We start from the raw sequence: 20,699 nt of genomic DNA on the forward strand, positions 1-20,699 counted from the left end.
CAGCCATAGGGTGTGAATTTGTGACATTGTGAGCACTGACAGTTGTGTGCACTTCTTCCGACAGGGTCTGGTCGGAGGAAAGCAGATTGGCCATCGCCATAGTTGCAGTGGCCCCACAGATCCCTCAGAGACTTCACCCCATTGCATTGTGCCCACAGTTGGTATACTTGGAGGCAAGTGAGCCAAAGGTTAAATGTTCTCCCAACTCATGGTCACAAAGGTGGCCTTGTATCCTTTGTGATCACTCAGTGCTCTGTCCCACCCCACTTCATACACTAGCCAACACCTTGGAGTGATTACCAGTCATTGCCTTCTTTGTGCAAACTGAATCTCTTAGGAAGAATCCCTTTGGAGGAAAATTCTCATTAGCCATGAGAAATAATGGTAACGTCTTTTCTCTGTCCTTAAGAATCTTAGTTGTAAAATTCTTTCATATATCACATTTTGAAGCCCTGAGTAGATTAAAGCAACAAATACACTAATAATGAGGTTCATCAGCGTAAAATGTAATGTGTCCACAAGATGAACAAGGTTTCAAAATATTTTTTTTCCTCTATCATCTATAATGACAGTTGGGGACAGTTAACTGTTGGGTAAAAACATCCAGTGTTGGAGAACTGATACTATCAAAAATAGCCAAAAGACACCTATGCAACTGAAACCAACATACCTACAGTTGAGAGTTAACATTTTTGTGGAAGATATGGTGAATGCAGTCATACAGGCACAATGAGTACAAAATGTTCATACCTTGTTTGCGGAGCAGAAGTCTGTGTTTGTACTGCAAGAATTGGAGTGGCTTCACGACTGTTTCCACTTTGTGAGAATACAGATTTAGTTCCAGGTTGGCCAATTCTGGCAACAGTCTGCATGAGACGAAATTTCTACAGGTTTGTTATTAAATAACTGAGTGAAGACACTAAAAAAGTTTTTTTTTTTTTTGTTTTTTGTTTTTTTTAAAGGCAAATAGGGCTAATCGCGATCATATGCTAAGGCAGAATCCTTAAACAGTCAACTTGTTATATCTTACAACCATGACAAAGGAAGAGCTACACACCTGTAGTCCTAGTTCTGCATCATAGGTATCATCATTGAAGTCCTACACACTGAACAATTTCCCACTGCTTGTGAAGACCCCAAAACACCTTTTTAATATATATAATCCTTGGAGAAATTATGACTGAAGAACATTAATCATTCAAGCTCATTCCCTATCAATATTTGTTGTCTTCTTCCTGGCACTGTGATAGACTCACCATTAGAAAAGCATTTGAGTTTGTGAAAATGCATGCTGTCATGGAACACAAAAATCAAAAATATAGGGCATGCCATTAACTAGTACTTCATCTGAATAAAGACTTTTGCCCAATAGAATCAAGATGCTCATCCCAAGTAAACACTTCTATGTATCTCCATCCATCCTACTGGCGCGACCCAGTAGGTAGTTATAGTTAGGAACAACTTTTCCCATAGATGGAGCATTTTTGGTTTTGCTAATAACTTTGAAGCCGTTTGACACATCTTTACAAAACTAGTCTGTCACTCACTTTAGCTGCTGTCTTGAAAATGTTTCAGAGTGATTCGTTGGGGCAGTGTAAGAAAGTGCCATCTCTTTCTGGCATAGTTACTTTTCACACTAACAATTGCCATACTGGTGCACCCCTGTAAGTCCCTAGTTAATGATACCTAGGTACCCAGGACAATGTTGCACCAGGGGTCCCCTATGGGCTGCAGCATGTATTATGCCACCCATAGGAGCCCATGCAAAATGACTGCAGGCCTGCCATTGCAGCCTGCATGAAAGGGATGCATACACCTTTTCACTGACAAACCTAACCACTGCACTTAGACATTATAAGTCACCCCTCTGGTAGGCCCTTCAGAGTAAGGGCAAGGTGCATGTCACTAAGTGTGAGGGCACCAGATCTGCGGATCCATCATGGGGCTCAGCACAGACCCTATTGTAAACTCACAAAGGATAAGCGGATCCAAAAATAAAAAATAGAAAAAAAATCACACCCAATCCATCCAACCCAAAGAAGGGTTGGATGGATGTGGGGGCGGTTATATGTCCAAAACCCATGCATGGCGGTGGTTGTATTAATGTACAGAACAAAAATAATATATGATTTAAAAAAAAAAAAAAATAATAATAATAAATTGACTGGGGGGGGGGGGAGGTTACAAGAATGTTATAGCTAGGCTGATGTTTTACCAGTATGAAACCATAGAAATTCAGCAGTTATAGTTATCTGAACAAACTTTAACTCGTATCAGAATGTAACTTTAGGCAGCAAATTCTAGTTTAACACAAGTATAACTATAAATGCTGAATTTCAATGGTTTTGTATGGGTAAAACTTCAACCTAACTATAAAATCCATGTAATCTTTGGTTTTAGACACATATAATCGTTACAGGGACGTTATAGCTAGGCTCAATTTCGAAACCTACAAAACCACAGAAACTCATCTGTTATAGTTAGTTATTTCAAGTAACCATAACTCATGCCCTAAGGTAATTATAACTTGTGCCCTCCGCCATGCACAATTATGTGATCAATAATTTTACTGCAGATGTTACTGTTACATTATCAATTATGTTATCAAGATGTCATCAGTGCTGTAATGTGTGGGGTAATTAGGAGTGCATAGCAAAGGCGTGAGTAATAGTTACCTTAGGGCACGCATTCTAGCTACTTGAAATACCTAACTATAACAGGTGAATTTCTATGGTTTTGCATGTTTAAAAACTGAGCCTAACTAGAACATACATCCCTGTAACCTTTTTTTTTTTTTTTTTTTTAAAGTGAATTTCTATGGTTTTTAAAAATCTGTTTCCCAACTATAACGTCCCTGTAACCGTTGTGTTTTTCAGTGAATTTCGACTTTTTTAAATTTTTTTAAACAAAGTAATTTTCATTACTCTAGGCAGTTGGCTCTGTATATACTTCCTCAAAGTGAGGGATAGTGTGCACAGAGTCCAAGGGTTCCCCTTAGAGGTTGATAGTGGCAAAATTAGATAATACTAATGCTCTATTTTGTGGTAGTGTGGTCGAGAAGTAGGCTTATCAGAGGGTAGTGTTAAGCATTTGTTTTATACACACAGACAATACATGAGGAACACACACTCAAAGACTTAACTCCAGACCAATAGGTTTTTATATAGAAAATATTATTTTATTTATTTTAGAACCACAAGATTCAGATTTTAGGTAATTAAATAAATTGTAAGGTACAGGTAACCACAGGTATACACAGGAAAGTATGGAACTTTGAATTAAAACAGGAATGTACACAGTTTTGGCAAAAATGGCTATAAGCTATTTTAAAAGTGGACACTGCAAAAATCAACAGTTCCTGGGGGAGGTAAGTAATAGTTAGTTTCTCAGGTAACTAAACCACTTACAAGTTCAGTCTCCTGGGCATAGGCAGCCCACCGGTGGAGGTTCAAGTCAACCCCAAACACCCAGCACCAGCAACACAGGGCCGGTCAGGTGCAGAGGTCAACGTAGGGCCCAAATAACATAGGCGCCTATAGAGAACAGGGGTGCTCTGGTTCTAGTTTGCTAGCAGGTAAGTACCTGCCTCCTCGGGGAGCAGACCATGGGGGTTTGTAGAGCACTTCGGGGTGGGTGGCTTGGGGGGAGGTTTTTAGAGCACTTCAGGGGAAGGGCAGGGGGGTGGGCAGGGGGCAAACAGGCACACAAAATACACCCTCAGCGGCACAGGGGCAGCCGGGTGCAGTGTGTGAACAAGGCGTCAGGTTTTGTATTGAAATCAATGGAGGGACCCGGGGGTCACTCTGGCAATGCAAGCAGGGCACAGGGGGGCTTCTCGGGCCAGCCACCAACTGGGCTAGGATGAGGGCCACCTGCTGGCCACTCCTGCTCTGGTGGTTGGTTCCTCTCGGTCCTGGGGGCTGCGGGTGCAGTGATTTGTCCAGTTGTTGGGTTCCTTTGTTACTGGGCAGTCGCATCAGGGGGAGCCTCTGGATCCTCTCTGCAGGCATCGTTGTGGGGGTGCAGGGAGGTCGACTCAGGGTGTCCACGCTGTTGAAGTCGCCTGGGGGTCCTCTATGCGGTGATGGTTTCTCTGGACACGGGCCGGTGTGAGGCTGGAGTCTACTTTAAAGATGGTTTCTTGGTTGTAGTTTTGGACAGAGCCACTGTTCTCGGGAAGTTCTTGGTCCTTTAGGTGCAGGTCAGTCCTCGGAGTACTCAGAGGTCGCTGGTCCCACTGGATGCATTACTGTGCAGGTTTTTTGAGTCTGGAGACAGGCCGTTGGGCTGGGGCCAAGTCAGTTGGTGTCTCCGTCGTCTCTGTGGGGCTTTCAGGTCAGCAGTCCTACTTCTTTCTTCAGGTTGCAGGAATCTGATTTCTTTGGTTCAGGGTCGCCCCTAAATACTCGATTTAGGGGTATGTTTAGGTCTGGGGGCAGTCGCCAATGGCGACTGCCCTGGAGGGTGGCTACACCCTCATTGTTCCTCCTTTCTGTGGGAAGCGGGGGGCACATCCCTAATCCTGCTGGGGGAATCCTCCAAAACAAGATGGAGGATTTCTTAAGGCAGGGGTCACCTCAGCTCGGGGCACCTTAGGGGATGTCCTGACTGGTGGTTTCTCCTCCTTGTTTTTCTCATTATCTCCTCTGGGGGCTGTGCCCGGAGGGGCGGGCATCTCCACTAGCTGGGGTGCCCTGGGGCGCTGTAACACCAGGCATGAGCCTTTGAGGCTCACCACCAGGAGTTACAGTTCCTGCAGGGGGAGGAGTGAAGCACCTCCACCCAGTGCAGGCTTTGTTCATGGCCACAGAGTGACAAAGACACTCACCCCATGTGGCCAGAAACCCGTCTGGGTGTGGCAGGCTGGCAGAACCTGATCAGCCTAACACTAGGAATTGGACTGGTAGACAGGGAGCATCTCTAAGATGCCCTCTGTGTGCAGTTTTCAATAAATCCCACACTGGCATCAGTGTGGATTTATTGTGTTGAGAAGTTTGATACCAAACTTCCCAGTATTCAGTGTAGCCATTTTGGAACTGTGGAGTTCGTGTTTGACAAACTCCCAGACCATATACTCCTTATGGCTACCCTGCACTTACAATGTCTAAGAATTGGCTGAGACACTATAGGGACATAGAGCACATGCAACTATGCCCTCACCTGTGGTATAGTGCACCCTGCCTTAGGGCTACAAGGCCTGCTAGAGGGGTGAGTTACCTACGCCGCAGGCAGTGGGTTGTGGGCTTGGCACTATGAGGGGAGTACCATGTCGAGTTAGTCTTTTCCTCCCCACCAGCACACACAAGCTGTGAGGCTGTGTGCATGTGCTGAGCGAGAGGTCCCCCAGGGTGGCATAATACATGCTGAAGCCCTTAGAGACCCTCCCTGGCCACAGGGCCCTTGGCACCAGGGGTACCACTTACAAGGGACTTATCTGGGTGCCAGGGCTGTGCCAATTGTGGAGACAAAGGTACAGTTAAGGGAAAGAACAGAGGTGCTGGGGCCTGGTTAGCAGGGTCCCAGCACACTTTCAATCATAACTAGCATCAACAAAAGGCAAAAAGTTAGGGGGCAACCATGCCATGAGAGGCATTTTCCTACAATTACTATATCATATTATACTGTATCATATATACTAATCATTTTTTTCTGGATTTGCAGGATCCACCTGTGGAATGGCATATCAGGCAAAAAAAAAAAAAATCTGGGGTTTTTTGCCTATGAGAGGGTCCCTGGGGGACCCCACTATATGTCCTAAGGGATCAGGATACCTTTATCCTGACCTCTAATGTGCTTTTTCACTGCTAGTTTCCCACCTTGAGGCAATGCTACGAAAGAAAATGCAGCTTTAACTTTTGTGTCAGGTCGTGGCCAGCCAATCAAATTACTCCAAAACTATTCTAGCCTCCTGTCAAATTTGGTGTAATTCCGTTCAGCGGTTTGAGCTGTAGGCGTGTCTAAAGGTTCTATGGAAAACAGAATGGGGAAAACGTGTTTTGCGACTCCCCCCTTTTTCACGGCCCGTGCTTGACTGATCACCCCAAATCTTTCAGCTGAACCAAAGTACACATTTTGAAAATTTCGTAAAGATTTGTCAAGCAGCATCAAAGTTATAGGCAAAACAAAAACACTTTCAGTCTATGGAAACTAGGTCCTAACTAGAACTACCTAGTATCTCTAGTAAGCATCTGTTTGTGGCATATAATGAGTAAATGCACATGCTCTGCATACTCCTGCCATGTGAGTCACAGGATTGAGTGAAGACTCCTTCTCGTTGATACTGCGCATGGGCATTGACTCCTTTGTTAGATTATTTTCCCACAGATGGGTGAGAAAAGGAGTGTTGAGGAAGTAAAGAGAAAGATGTCCATGCAAATGTAACTACATATGTACAAGTATATACAAATATAAAGTAACTGGAGAGGCCATTGACGTACGTGGAGGAGGGAGGGCACATGTGAATCTACAGCACTACATTCCACGAACAGATGCTTACTGGATAAGTAACATTTTCCACTAGATGGCATGTGTGGCTGTAGATACACATGTTCTGCATAGACTGTAAAGCAGTCCATACATGGATGTGGTGGCGAGCCTGTGGGAGTTGATTTTGACTGGAAAAGTGTTCCAAAATACTGGTTTGGCCTGCACTGGCTTGCAAATACAACCACACAATAATGTTCTGTAAATGTATGTGGTGTAGACCGTGTGGCCGCCTTACAGATGTCAGCAATAGGTATGTTTCCAGAACTGTGGTGAACCATGTTTGACATGCCCAAGTGGGCGCTACAAGGATCATGTTAAGAGAGGCCTTCCTTATCTTCCAAAGCAGAAATGTAATGAGAGGGAGAGGTGAAAAAGCTTAAGCAAATATACCTGACCAGTTCATCCATAGAGTGTTGCCCTTGGATAGAGGATGTGGGTACCTGGAGGCAAAACTTAGGCATTGTGTTTTCTGCTGTGGCAAAAAGGTCTATCTGAGGAGTTCCCAACGTTAGGAAGTATTTTTGAAGGACTTGAGGGTGGAGTTCCCATTCGTGGACTTGTTGCTGAATCCTGCTGTACAGGTCTTCAAAGTCATTTTCAGTTTCTGGGAGATATTCTGCCACCAGGTTAAATGTAGTGGTGTAGAGCCCACTTCAATATTGCCTGAGAGAGTTGTGACAATTGAGACAAATATGTCCCCCTTGTTTCTGTAGGTATGTTGTAGGTGTGGAGTAAAACAACCTTGTGGGGCAGGTGATGAAGAAATGCTTTCAGGGCTAGAAATACTGCTTGAAGCTAGAGGTAACGAATATAAAGGGATTGGTGACTGAGATCCCAAAGACCCCGTACTGTGAGATCATGATGGTGAGCGTCCCAACCCATCAGAGATGCATCTGTGGTCAGAATGTCCAGAGGCGCAGGGTCCAGAAAAGGCCACCCTTTCAACAGGTTGGTGGTGTTCCACCATTGCAGGGAGCGGTGAGTATGGTGGTGTAACACTAGAGCTTCCAGGTGACCCTGTGACAGACCACTGATGAGACAGACACTGCTGTAAAGGATGCATGTGGAGTCTGACAAGGGGAACAATGGTAATACAGGAAGCCATCATCCCTACCAGGTGTATGATAGTCCTGACTAAGTATGATTCTCCTGAAACTGGGGGAGAAGAGACTGAAAAGTGTGAATCCAAGCAAGATTAGGGTATGCTAGCCTCAACTCTGCATTGAGAATAGCTCCTAGATAGGGCTGTATCTGAAGAGGTTGAAGATGCATTTGACAAAGTTGAGTGGAATCCCAGTGTGTGAAGCAGGTCTACTGTCATTTGTGTGTGACGTTGGCAGTATGGTAGTGTGCTGGCTTTGATAAGCCAGTCGTCTAAGTAGGGGAACACATGTATGTTTTGTCTTCTGAGGTGTGCAGCGACTACTGCTAAGCCTTTGTGAAGACTCTGGGAGCAGTTGTGATTCTGAAAGGAAGAACTTTTAACTGGTTATGTTAGCCTGCAACTACAAATTTTCAGTATTATCAATGTGCAAGGTTGATGGAAATATAGAAGTAGGCGTCCTTTAGATCTAGGGCCGTCATAAAGTTGCCCTGTTGTAGGAGGGGAATAACATCTTAAGAGTGACCATGTGAAAGTGTTCATATGGAATGTAGCGGTTTGAGGGCCTGAGATCCAGAATAGGCTTGAGAGCCATCCTTTTTGGGGATGAGGAAGTAAAGGGAGTGTACTCATGTTCCCTAGGGTTGTACTGGAACAGGCTCCTTGGCCCCTCTGAGAAGACTGGATCGCACCTCTTGTTTGAGAAGGGTGAGGTGTTTGTGAGATAGCCTGTGAAAGGGATTGGGAATGTTTGGAGGGGTGGTAATGAGCTCCAGACAGTAACTATGTTGAATATTGGACAGGGCCCATTGGTCCGAGGTGATGTTGACCCATTCTATATGAAAATTTTGAAGTCGTCCCCTGACAGCTGTGGAGTGAGGAGATGTAGGTAGCCATTGTTTTGATGTGGAGGTAAAGCTGCAGGTGGTGGTGTTCTTACCTCGCCCTAGGTTGTTATTGCCTCAATAGGTTACACTGAAGAAAACTCTGGAATATGAGGATTAAGGCTGTCTGGCCTGGGTGTAGAGGCTTCTGAGGTTGTTGATTTATGCCCACCTGATGGAGGGAGGAATGGGGAGGTGTTCAACTTCATGGGTGGTGTCCACTTGAGGACTGAAAAGATGCTCCTTGTCGAAGGGCATATCGAGCACCGCTTGCTTTACCTCTGGTTTGAAGCCAGAGCATTGAAGCTAGACGTATCTCTTAACCAACATACTGGTGTTTATACCATGTGCAGCTGTGTCTGTGGCATCCAGGGTACAACGGATTGAAGTATTAGTGATTGTTTGCCCCTCAGCAACAATCTGCTATCCTCCTTTGCGGTGCTCATCTGGGAGATATTAAAGGAGCTCCTCCATTTCATCCCAGTGAGCCCGATCGTATCTTGCTAGCAAAGCCTGTGAGTTGGCGATGAACCAATGATTGGCCTCCTGCGCAGCCCCCTCTTGTGCCAGCAGCATCCAGCTTTTTCCTCTCCTTGTCTGGAAGAGGAGAGTCCCCTGTGACCAGAATATTGGCCCGTTTACATGCAGTGGTGGCCAAAATGGAGGAGCAGTCTTATACTTTGTCAACTCTAGGGGTGATGACCCTAGAGCAGACCAGTTCTTTACAAAATATCTTCTGTGCAACAAAGAATATGTAGGAGCATGGGGAGGAACTGGATATTCCTGTGTAGACATTAGGGTAACAAAAAGGAAGTCTTCCTCAATGGAGTATCAGTGCAGCTCAAAATTATGGAAGGTAGCTGCCCGAGCTACTACCTACTGGTGGGATGTAGTATCTTCTGGTGGGGAGGGTCGAGTAGGGTACAAATCTGGGTCTGTACTAACCATGGGATCAGGGTCATATGTGTCACATGAATCTGGGTCCTGCTGTGTCCCATCCAAATCCCCCATGATAAATAAAGGGGAACCATGAGGTGTCAGATCTCCAGCAGTAGGAGAGGCAGGTGAATGAGGAGGGGGAATGGAGGTGGGTCAGGAGGAGTAGGAGGGGGAAAAGGAGAAGGCTTGAGAGAAGTGGGGACTTGTCCTAAGTGAATTTTTTGGCAGTGGTAAATGACAGTTTCCTCTTGAATGTGACAGGAGGGGACGCCATAATGCGCCAGTCCCCTCCTGGATATGGAGGCGGTGCTGTTGAGCCTCCATGTTCTCCAAAATAGGCTCTACTGGCAAAGGCATAGTTGAAGACTGGCTGGAGTCTTTATGCTCCAAAGAAACAGGCTCACTTGTTTTTGGCACTGAAGCAGAGGTGGAAGCTGGAAAGCTCGAAGCCAAAGTACTCTGTGTCGAAGTCCGAAATAAAACGGCTTCGATCAAGGAGCTGGATGCCGAAGACTGTGTTGTAGGGGATTGGCAGCTGAAACAGTTTTTCAGACCAGACCATGGCTTAGTGGCGGTCTGGTGACCTCTGTAAGGGGCCTTTTAACAGTTTTAGGGTGGGCAAGAGGGGCCACAGTACTTAGGAGTTGCGCTGATGTCCCCTTGTGGCTTCTTTGACTGGAAGAATTAGCATGTTTTGCAGGAAGCTTCCTGGTGATCGGGGAGAGGCACAGATTACACACCAGCGTGAGGGAATTTTGAGTGGCACCAAGTACAGAAACAGAACTGCATCCGGTCCATCAGCTAAGCACACTCTTTGGTGCTGCATGTTTGAGGTAGGTTCAAACAGGCAAGGTCACCCCAGAGGGCGTGTTGTTCGTGCGACGAGTGGAGACAAAGGCGAAGAAGGAAATACACATTTGAGTAAACAATACTGTCGATAAAGAAAAGATGGAAGGAAAGTATCGAACAGGAGTGAAAGACAGAGCGAAGACACACCCGTCCAAATCAGGTGGTAGAGAGAAAACAATCCAACAAAGAAGTCGATGCCCATATGCAGTATAACCAAGAAGGAGGAGTAATTTGATCCTGTGACTCGAAAATGCTTCTTTGAAGAAAACCAAAAGGCAACACTTTGAGCCCAACATTAGATGGCAGAAGTATGCAGAGGATGTATATCTACAGACACATACCATGTTACCAGAATGCAAAGGTCAAATTCCATAGTAATACCACAGCATCAGCTAACACGAGAAAAACACTACTGCCTTGTAGATGGAAATAACTGTCAATAGTCAGGAGGCTTCTTGCATGTGAATTTAACATGCTTTACAAAATTAACCCTTAGTATAGAGATTTTAGTTAAAGTGTATATATATATATACATATATATATATATATATATATATATATATACATATATATATATATATATATATATATATATATATATGGAAAATGTCACTTACCCAGTGTACATCCGTTTGTGGCATGAGACGCTGCAGATTCACATGCTGTGCATTATACTGACATCTAGTGTTGGGCTCAGGGTGTTACAAGTTGTTTTTCTTCGAAGAAGTCTTTTCGAGTCAAGACACAGAGTGGCTCCTCCCTTTCGGCTCCATTGCGCATGGGTGTCGACTCCATCTTAGATTGCTTTCCCCGCTGAGGGTGAGGTAGGAGTTGTGAGTATACTAGAGGTGCCCATGCAATGGAGTAGTTATGTATGTACTTAATGTGTATCAAAAGAATATTTATTTACATATTTATAATTATCATTCAACTAAGAACGGCTACAGGCTAACGGGGAGGTGAGAGGGCGCATGTGAATCTGCAGCATCTCATGCCACGAACAGATGTACACTGGGATAGTGACATTTTCTGTTCGGTGGCATGTGTAGCTGCAGATACACATGCTGTACATAGACTAACAAGCAGTAATCTCCCCAAAAAGCGGTGGTTTAGCCTGTAGGAGTTGAAGATGTCTGAAATATTGTTCTTAATACAGCCTGTCCTACTGTGGCTTGTTGCATTGCTAACACATCTACACAGTAATGCTTAGTAAATGTAGGAGGCGTAGACCATGTGGCTGCCTTACAAATTTCTGTCATAGGTATATTCCCAAGAAAAGCCATTGTGGGGCCTTTTTTGCTTGTGGAATGTGCTCTTGGTGTAATAGGTAAAAAAAAATTGCCTTAATATAGCAAGTTTGAATACATTTAACTATCCATCTGACGATGCCTTGTTTGGATATAGGATTACCTGCATGAGGTTTTTGGAAGGCTACAAACAATTGTTTTGTTTTACGAAATTGTTTTGTTCTGTCAATGTAATACATTAGTGCTCTTTTTATGTCTAATGTATGTAATGCTCTTTCAGCTACTGAGTCTGGTTGCAGAAAGAAGACTGGGAGTTCCACAGTTTGGTTTAGGTGGAATGGTGATATGACTTTTGGTAAGACTTTCGGATTTGTATGAAGAACCACTTTATGTTTATGTATTTGTATAAAGGGTTCTTGAATAGTAAATGCTTGTATCTCACTTACTCTTCTAAGGGATGTGATAGCGATTAGAAAGGCTACTTTCCAAGTCAGATATTGCATTTCACAAGAATGAATGGGTTCAAATGGTGGGCCCATGAGTCGTGTTAATATAATATTAAGGTTCCACAAAGGTACTGGTGGTGTCCTTGGGGGTATGATTCTTTTTAGTCCCTCCATAAAAGCTTTAATGACTGGGATTCTAAAAAGCGATGTTGTATGAGTAATATGCAGATAGGCAGATATTGCAGTGAGATGTATTTTAATGGAAGAGAATGCTAGATTAGCCTTTTGTAAGTGTAATAAGTAATTTACAATGCCCTTTGTGGAGTCATGTAGTGGTTGGATCTGATTATTGTGGCAGTAGCAAAAAATCTTTTCCATTTGTTTGCGTAGCAATGTCTTGTTGTTGGTTTTCTTGCTTGTTTAATGACCTCCATACACTCTTGTGTGAGATTTAAATGTCTGAATTCTAAGACTTCAGGAGCCAGATCGCTAGATTGAGCGATGCTGGATTCGGGTGTCTGATCTGTTGTTTGTGTTGTGTTAAGAGATCTGGTATGTTTGGTAGTTTGATGTGGGGTACAACCGATAACTCCAACAGTGTTGTGTACCACGGTTGGCAAGCCCAGGTTGGTGCAATGAGTTTTAGTTTGAGTTTGTTTTGACTTAGTTTGTTGACCAGATCAGGAATGAGTGGGAGAGGGGGAAAAGCCTAAGCAAGTATCCCTGACCAACTCATCCATAGTGCATTGCCCTTGGATTGAGGGTGTGGGTACCTGGACGCGAAGTTTTGGCATTTCGCGTTTTCTTTTGTTGCGAATAGGTCTATGTTTGGTGTTCCCCAGTGGTGGAAGTGATCCTGTAGTATCTGGGGATGAATTTCCCATTCGTGAGTTTGCTGGTGGTCTCAACTGAGATTGTCGGCTAACTTATTCTGAATGCCTGGTATGTATTGTGCTATCAGGCGAATGTGATTGGGAATTGCCCAATGCCAAATTCCTTGTGCTAAGAGACACAGTTGTGACAAGTGTGTCCCCCCTTGTTTGTTGAGATAATACATTGTTGTCATGTTGTCGGTTTTGACAAGGATGTGTTTGTGGGCCACCAGTGGTTAAAATGCTTTTAATGCTAGAAACACCGCTAGCAGTTCCAAATGATTTATGTGAAACTGGTTTTGATGATTGTCCCACTGGCCCTCTATGCTGTGCTTGTTGAGGTGTGCACCCCACCCTATCATGGAAGCATCTGTTGTGATAACAGCTTGAGGCACTGGGTCTTGGAATGGCCGCCCTTTGTTTAAATTTATAGGGTTCCACCATTGAAGCGAGAAGTTTGGTGGTCTATGAACACTAGATCTTGAAGCTGACCCTGTGCTTGTGTCCATTGTTATGCTAGGCACTGTTGGCAAGGGCCTCATGCGTAACCTTGCATTTGGGACAATGGCTATGCATGAAGACATCATGCCTAGAAGTTTCATTATAAACCTTACTGGGTAGTGTTGGTTTGACTGAATGCTTGATGTTACATTTTGGAACGCTTGTACCCTTTGTGGACTTGGAGTGGCAATTGCTCTTTGTGTGTTGAGTGTTGCTCCCAAGTATTGTTGTATTTGGGATGGTTGCAGATTTGATTTCTGGTAATTTATAGAGAACCCTAGTTTGTGTAGAGTTTCTATGACGTATTGCGTGTGAAGGAGACATTGTTGTTGAGTGTTTGTTTTTATTAGCCAGTCGTCCAAATATGGGAATACGTGCATGTGCTGTCTCCTTATGTGAGCTGCTACTACTGCTAGGCATTTGGTGAATTTGGTGAATAATCTTGGGGCCGTTGTTATCCCGAACGGTAGCACTTTGAATTGATAGTGTACTCATTTTATTACAAACCGTAAGGATTTTCTGTGAGATGGATGGATGGGTATGTGGAAATACGCATCCTTCAGATCTAATGTTGACATGTAGTCCCCCTTTTTTAGTAAGGGAACCGCGTCTTGAAGTGTTACCATGTGGAAGTGGTCTGATTTGATGAAGAGATTCAGTGTTCTGAGATCTAAGATAGGTCTTATTGTTTTGTCCTTTTTTGGAGTCAGGAAATATAGTGAGTAGACGCCTGTTCCTATCTGATGGTTGGGTACTAGCTCTATAGCTTGTTTTTGTAATAGTGCTTGCACTTCTATTTGTAAAAGGCCTAAGTGTTGTTTGGACATATTGTGTGCTCTTGGTGGCACATCTGGCGGGAAATTTGTGAATTCTATGCAATAACCATGTTGGATAATTGATAGAACCCATGCGTCTGTGGTAATGTGTCCAGTTTTGATAATATGCGGTTAGCCTCCCCCCCACTGGTGATAAGTGTTGGGGTTGTGTGACATTGAAGTCAGTGTTTGGTCTGGCTTGTTTTGGTTGATTGGAACTTTCCCCTTCCTCTCGGGAATTGTCCTCTATAGGAACCACAAAACCCTCCCCTTTGATATTGTGCCTGATAGGTGGGTCTGGTTTGAGAGGTGGAAGGCTCTGGTGTTCGCTGTCGAAAACCTCCTCTGAATTGTGGTTTCCTAAAGGTGCCTCTGACTTGTGGGGAGTAGAGCGTGCCCATGGTTTTGCCCGTGTCCGTGTCTTTTTTTAACTTTTCAATTGCTGTGTCCACTTCCGGCCCAAACAATTGTTCTTGGTTAAATGGCATGTTCAACACCGCTGATGGATCTCTGGCTTGAATCCAGAGCTTCTTACCCATGCATGCCTGCGAATGGTTAATGCTGTGTTGACTGTTCGTGCTGCCGAGTCTAGTGCGGACCTTATCTGGTTGTTGGATATGGCCTGTCCTTCTTCCACAACCTGCTGGGCACGTTTCTGGTGTTCTTTGGGCAAAGGCTGTATGATGTGTTGCATCTCGTCCCAGTGTGCCCTGTCGTAGCGAGCAAGTAGAGCTTGCGAATTAGCAATCCGCCATTGATTGGCTGCTTGTGCTGCCACTCGTTTGCCCGCTGCGTCAAACTTTCTGCTCTTTTTGTCAGGCGGTGGAGCGTCTCCTGACGATTGAGAGTTTGCTCTCTTTCTTGCTGCTCCTACAACCACTGAGTCCGGTTTAAGTTGTTGTGTTATGAACACAGGATCCGTTGGGGGAGGCTTGTACTTCTCAACCCTAGGCATGATAGCCCTTCCCTTAACTGGCTCTTGGAATACTTGTTTTGCATGTTTGAGCATACCCGGGAGCATTGGCAGACTCTGATAAGAAGCGTGGGTGGATGCTAAGGTGTTAAACAGGAAATCATCCTCTATTGGCTCTGAGTGCATTGCTACGGTGTGGAACATAGCTGCCCTGGATAGTACCTGCGTATATGCAGTACTGTCCTCTGGAGGTGACGGCTTTGTTGGATAACAATCCGGACTGTTATCCGATACTGGCGCATCATATAAGTCCCATGCATCAGCATCATCCTGTGTCATCACTGTATGTGTGGTTGACTGCATTGGAGGTGTTCCCACTGGAGACAGTTGTGGCGAGTGCGGTAGGGACGGTTGTGGTGAAAACCTTGGTGGTGGGGATTTGTCTCTAACCACCTTCGCCTTAGGCTGCATTTCTGTCTCCTGAAATGGCAGTTTCCTTTTAGACATGATTGGAGGTAGAGTTTGTATTTTTCCAGTCTCTTTCTGGATATGCAACCTCCTTTGTGTATGGTCCGGTTCGTCCATACTTAATTCCTGCTCAAATCTAGGTCTTTCCTTCACTTGGCTGGAAAGTCCTTGCTCTTCTCTGTAAGAGCTTCTTTTCGGCTCTGATGCCGCTTTTTTCGGCACAGAGGTTTCAGATATAGTCTTTTACGGTTCCGATGATATTTTCCTCACTTTGGGTGAGTCGAACTCTTGGTGTCAAGAGCGTTCGTTGCCGGAATCTCAACTGGAGTCGGAAGTCTTCGGCAAAAACCTGGCCTTTTTCGGTGCCGATGATTGGTCACCTTTTCGATGGGTTAAGCCATGGTCTGTTGGCGGTGGCGTCCCCTTGGCCTTAAAGATCTTTGTGTGAGTTTTGGACGGGGCAGCTTTACTCACTGTTCACTGCACCGTCGAGGTTGGGTCACTTTCGGATTCGTCAGAGTCCGATCCCTGGATGGAAATGCTTTCCTCCTCTCCGACGTCGAGTTGCTCTCTCGGTGTCGACGCCATTTGCAGTCTTCTTGCTCGTCGATCTCTTAGGGTCTTTTTTGATCGAAACGCTCGACAAGCCTCGCAAGTATCCTCCTTACGATAAACACAGATTACAGACCAGGTGCTGGTCTGTGTAGGGATACTTCAAATGACACTTCGGACAGAAGTGGAAGGGGGTCCGGTCCATTAGTCTTCAACGATGGGTGTGGTCGGGCTGACCAGGCCCTGGTGAAGAACGGAAGCCCCGAAGGGCCGCCGGAGCGCTCTTGCTGTCGGTGCTGATACAATAACACTAACTCAGTACCGAACGAGAACAATACCGTTGAATTTTCGAAAATTTAGCTAACTTTCCCAATTCGAAATACAGAGCGAAGAGGAACACGTCGGAACCCAATGGCAGAAAGAAAACAATCTAAGATGGAGTCGACGCCCATGCGCAATGGAGCCGAAAGGGAGGAGCCACTCGGTCTCGTGACTCGAAAAGACTTCTTCGAAGAAAAACAACTTGTAACAATCCAAGCCCAACACTAGATGGCAGGATAATGCACAGCATGTGTATCTGCAGCTACACATGCCACCGAACATATACATATATATCTTTTGAAACAAATACACATGAAAAAAGTAATGGTATCAACCACATATGCATATTTGTAGGGTGTAACCTACTATTAATTACCACTGTCAAGGGAAGAAAAAGGCATTGTGCTTTATTCAAGCTTTTGCCTTATGCAGGGCTGCTGCTCTGTTGTAGGAAGGCAAGTAGAAGGTAATGCCGTTTGTTCAGTACCCCGTTATAAAAGAAACTTTAAGTGTTCGGGGGGTCTAGAATCTCTATGTCCACGCAGACTGAGGTGCTTGCACGATGAAGTCCCAGGGAGCTGGGGAGCAGTGAAGGAGGATGGGAAGTGTGCATCATGGGAAGGCTGTTGAAGGTCATTTCATACCGGTCATGCCTATAGGAAGGGAGGCAGGGGCACAGGGTGCAGGAACCAAACAATACATCTGATGCGCCACTCGTGTCTCTCTCTTCCAGGCAGTCAAGTGCCTTCCACAGCACTTACTGTGTGCAAAATGAGCGAGCAGCAGAGTACGGTCTTAATTCCCCTTTGAAGTCAGAAAAAGAAAAGTAAATAGGTGCCCTCGGAAAACAGGGCCTGACATTTGATCTATCTTTGAATGCACAGCAAATGTGAGGCGATAAGAACAAGATTTACAGGCCTATTTACAGAGGCGCTCGGAGAGAAACACAAGCATTTGTGTGAACTGCTCTTAGACAAAGTATTTTCCTAAAACAGATGCTAAATGGGGACAATGGATTGATACAGTACTTGCTTTCTGCTCTCTGGGTTGGCTTAACACAGCAAGAGACATGATAAATGCATGCTATGGACAACTGGAGAGAAAGAATAGGAGAGCAACGTGATGTACTGTGCATGGACACTGCACTGAGCAGACCATATTCATAAGCAAGGCCCATCATGGATGTAAAAGGGGGAGTCAATATCCGTCTTAAGTTTACTTAGCAGCATTTCATTTTTGTCTGGTCAATGCCTCATAACTCAAAAACACATAAAACAGTAAGCAAAGTTATTTATAATCTTTTAGGACGAAGGTCCAAATTGAAGCAATGTTTCCTATTTGTGGACTTGCACCAGGATTCTCATTGGTAAATTAATTGAAAAAATTAAGTGATGCCGTCTAGCAATAGCTTGCATCCCATTTTCAATCAACATCTCACTTAAACTGAGAGCGAGGTGCACAAAATGCTAGGGGCTGACAGAACACTAGTCCATTTGACATAGCACTACCTATAATTTATAATTTGTTTCATAAAACCAACTGAAAATGGAAAACTAATAGCAATCACATAACCAGCTTTTTTAGAAGGATTATTAATGACCCTTGAAAACAAAGCAAAATTAAACAAAATTTAAAAAACACCTTTTTGGAAGGAGCTCCAGAGGATGGCAGGTCAAGGACAGAGGTATTTGTGTAATTTTGCAAATATGATCCATCTACAGGACTTGGCGTGTCAATCGGCAAAATTCCAAAACTGAAAGGATAATTAAGGCAGATTAGCAACAATCAGATGCTCGAAATGAGAAAAGTCACAAACGGCCAAGCATCCTTACACACCCAAATAGGACATACACACACAACTGTGCCATTCATTTCAGTGATTAAGATCTGCAAACAAACCAGCACACATCTTGAAAGCAGATGCTCCTGAATTCCTCTCACGATTACATGAGCCCAAGTAGAAACAGTGAATAATGCCTTTCTACATAAAGGAATGCATTTTTCACTCAGGTAGGCAATACCTTTTACTGATGCATGCAAATACGTCTAAACCATACACACACAAAACAACAAAAACCTAAAGGCAATGTTATAGTACGAAATTTACTTCTTAGCAGATAAAAGATTTGTAAATAGATAAAATAGACTGAAAGCACAAAGCATCTTATACAATGAGAGGTGCAATGGTTGAGGAAAGTGATATTTTAAACAAACATTTTCCTATCCTGTAAGCATCTGTTTATAGTGTGTAGTGCTGTAGATTCACATGTTCTGCATACTCCTGCTATCTAGTGCTGGACTATGACATTTACAAGTTGTTTTTCATCAATGAAGCTGTTCACGTCACAAGGTATAGTGACTCCTCCTTTAGCAGGCAATGTGGACGGGCATTGACTTCATATTAAGAGTGCTTTTCTCACAGCAGGTGAGAGTAGAATGGAGTCGAGTGAACAGCAAATGATACACATGGACTACACAAAAAAATGAGACAAGGATAAATCAAAGTTCTATGATTAGAGGCACACATGTGAATCTCCAGCATTACATGCTATGAACAGATGTTTACAGAGGAACATTTTCCATTCGTAGCATGTGCTGCTTTAGAAAAACATTTCTTGGGGTTTTCATTCGACCTGTTTTTTTAGCCTCTTCAAGGGTATGTGCATACGCGTTTTCTTTGCAAATCGGTGTCATTTTGCGGGCTTTGCCTTCTCCCGTTTTATTTTTCTTTGAATATTTGGTTGTCGGTTGTTAAGATTCTATGGCGGTTGGTCGTTATGGATCTCTTCCTTTTGTTGCCGCTGACCTTGTTTAACCTATTTGACGTTTCTGTTTTGCGGCTATTTGTTAAGATCGGATATGCAGGCATTAATATAGGCGTTTACCGTACAAGGATTGTTAAACAGAAAATCGGACCGGAGTGGAACAACCCCATTTTGAAGATGGATAACAGAAGTAACACAGACGTGTATTGTACGTTGATTGGTCCGCGCTGTTTAACAAGCTAATCTGACCAGAGTGGAACAACCACTGCTTTCTTCACACCTGTGTGACATTTAGAAAGTTATAAAAGCGCGGATTTTTTTGCGACCGCGCTTACCGAGAGATGCTGTAAAGGAGGAGAAGTAGCAAGGAATTAAATATAAAAGGTAGTGTGGATGAATAGGTTGCGAATGGAATATATTTTTGTAAAGTGATTTGTATTTTATCTCTAGGAGAAGATTAGCAATTAGGTAACTGTGCTTAACTACTGGGGATATAGATATCCTGACTTCCATTCCTGTAAAATAATATTGAGACTGTAGCTTAAGATGTGTTAGTTGCTAAATTTGGTAGTTTTTAATGGATGTTTGTTAAAGGATTTTTTCTGAAGAATTGGTGATAATATGAAGAAAGAATATCCCTAGCAGTTTGGGATAAGAGATTTGCTAGGGTAATAATGTACTGATAGAAACAAAAATGATTGTCTGCTAGATAGGTATGTGTAAATATATATATATTAGTGTGTTTTAGATTTAAGGTGGTGTGAAGTTTAACTGAGGAGGACTGTGGTCTTAAGAATTGAAGTATAGCAAATGTGAGTATGTTTATATAGAGTTGTACAGCAGCATTATGTTTTTTGGGGTAGGGTCATATTTAGAGTAATCATTGCTGTTTGGTTTGTTATTAGTGGTCCCCTATCTTTTTAGTCCCGTTGAAGACCCGCATGTGAGCCCGGAACTGACGCCTCAGCCAGAGGGGGTCGAAACGTCGACTATGTTATTTGAGCCTGGATGTTTTTTTTTTTTAGGATAAACTAAAGACTTTTGATTGGGGATTTACTACTCTTACAAGTGTATTGAAAGATTCAATGTGTAAAAAGTTTATTCAACAGGCTTTCTTACAAATTTGTGTTTTTATCAGTCAATTGGGAGATTGATTTTCTTTTTTGAACATGAGCACTTACTTTTGACACTTTCTGTCCTTCTTGTGTTTCTGATAGGGGTATCTGAGTTATGTTAATTAATCCTGTGTGTAAATAAAGGAAGTTTGTTTGATTATTACTTTAGGATGCTGCATGTATATATGAGTGATTTTTATGTTTGAGTTGGTCAAAGAGTGGGCAACGTAGTCTATTGACTGTAAAGCAGTACTCACAATAAGCAGGGACTAGAGTATGGATGATGTGGAAGTCTGGAATAAAGATCTTAGAACCATCTGGCCAAACAATGCCTGTCTGGATATAACATCCACACAGTGGTGCTAAGTAATCCTGTTTGAGGTTGACCATGTAACAGTCTTGCATATGTCAGCCAGGGGAATGT

The 20,699-nt window shown here is 43.7% G+C and overlaps 1 protein-coding gene across 3 annotated transcripts in view; it reads right to left on the minus strand.

Annotated features, from left to right (window-relative positions):
• The window catches only part of CDC27 (cell division cycle 27), a 623,340-nt gene that overhangs the window by 415,608 nt on the left and 187,033 nt on the right, over positions 1-20,699 (minus strand). For 2 of the 3 annotated variants that reach the window (XM_069238052.1, XM_069238050.1), the window contains exons 8-9: positions 18,037-18,148; positions 751-884 (exon numbers count right to left, since the gene is read on the minus strand). In XM_069238052.1, the coding sequence (XP_069094153.1) occupies positions 751-884; positions 18,037-18,148 (246 nt within the window). The remainder of the gene's footprint in view (positions 1-750; positions 885-18,036; positions 18,149-20,699) is intronic. The other variant, XM_069238051.1, reaches the window with a different exon arrangement.

Source organism: Pleurodeles waltl, chromosome 6, assembly GCF_031143425.1.
Source record: "Pleurodeles waltl isolate 20211129_DDA chromosome 6, aPleWal1.hap1.20221129, whole genome shotgun sequence".
NCBI lineage: Eukaryota > Metazoa > Chordata > Amphibia > Caudata > Salamandridae > Pleurodeles > Pleurodeles waltl.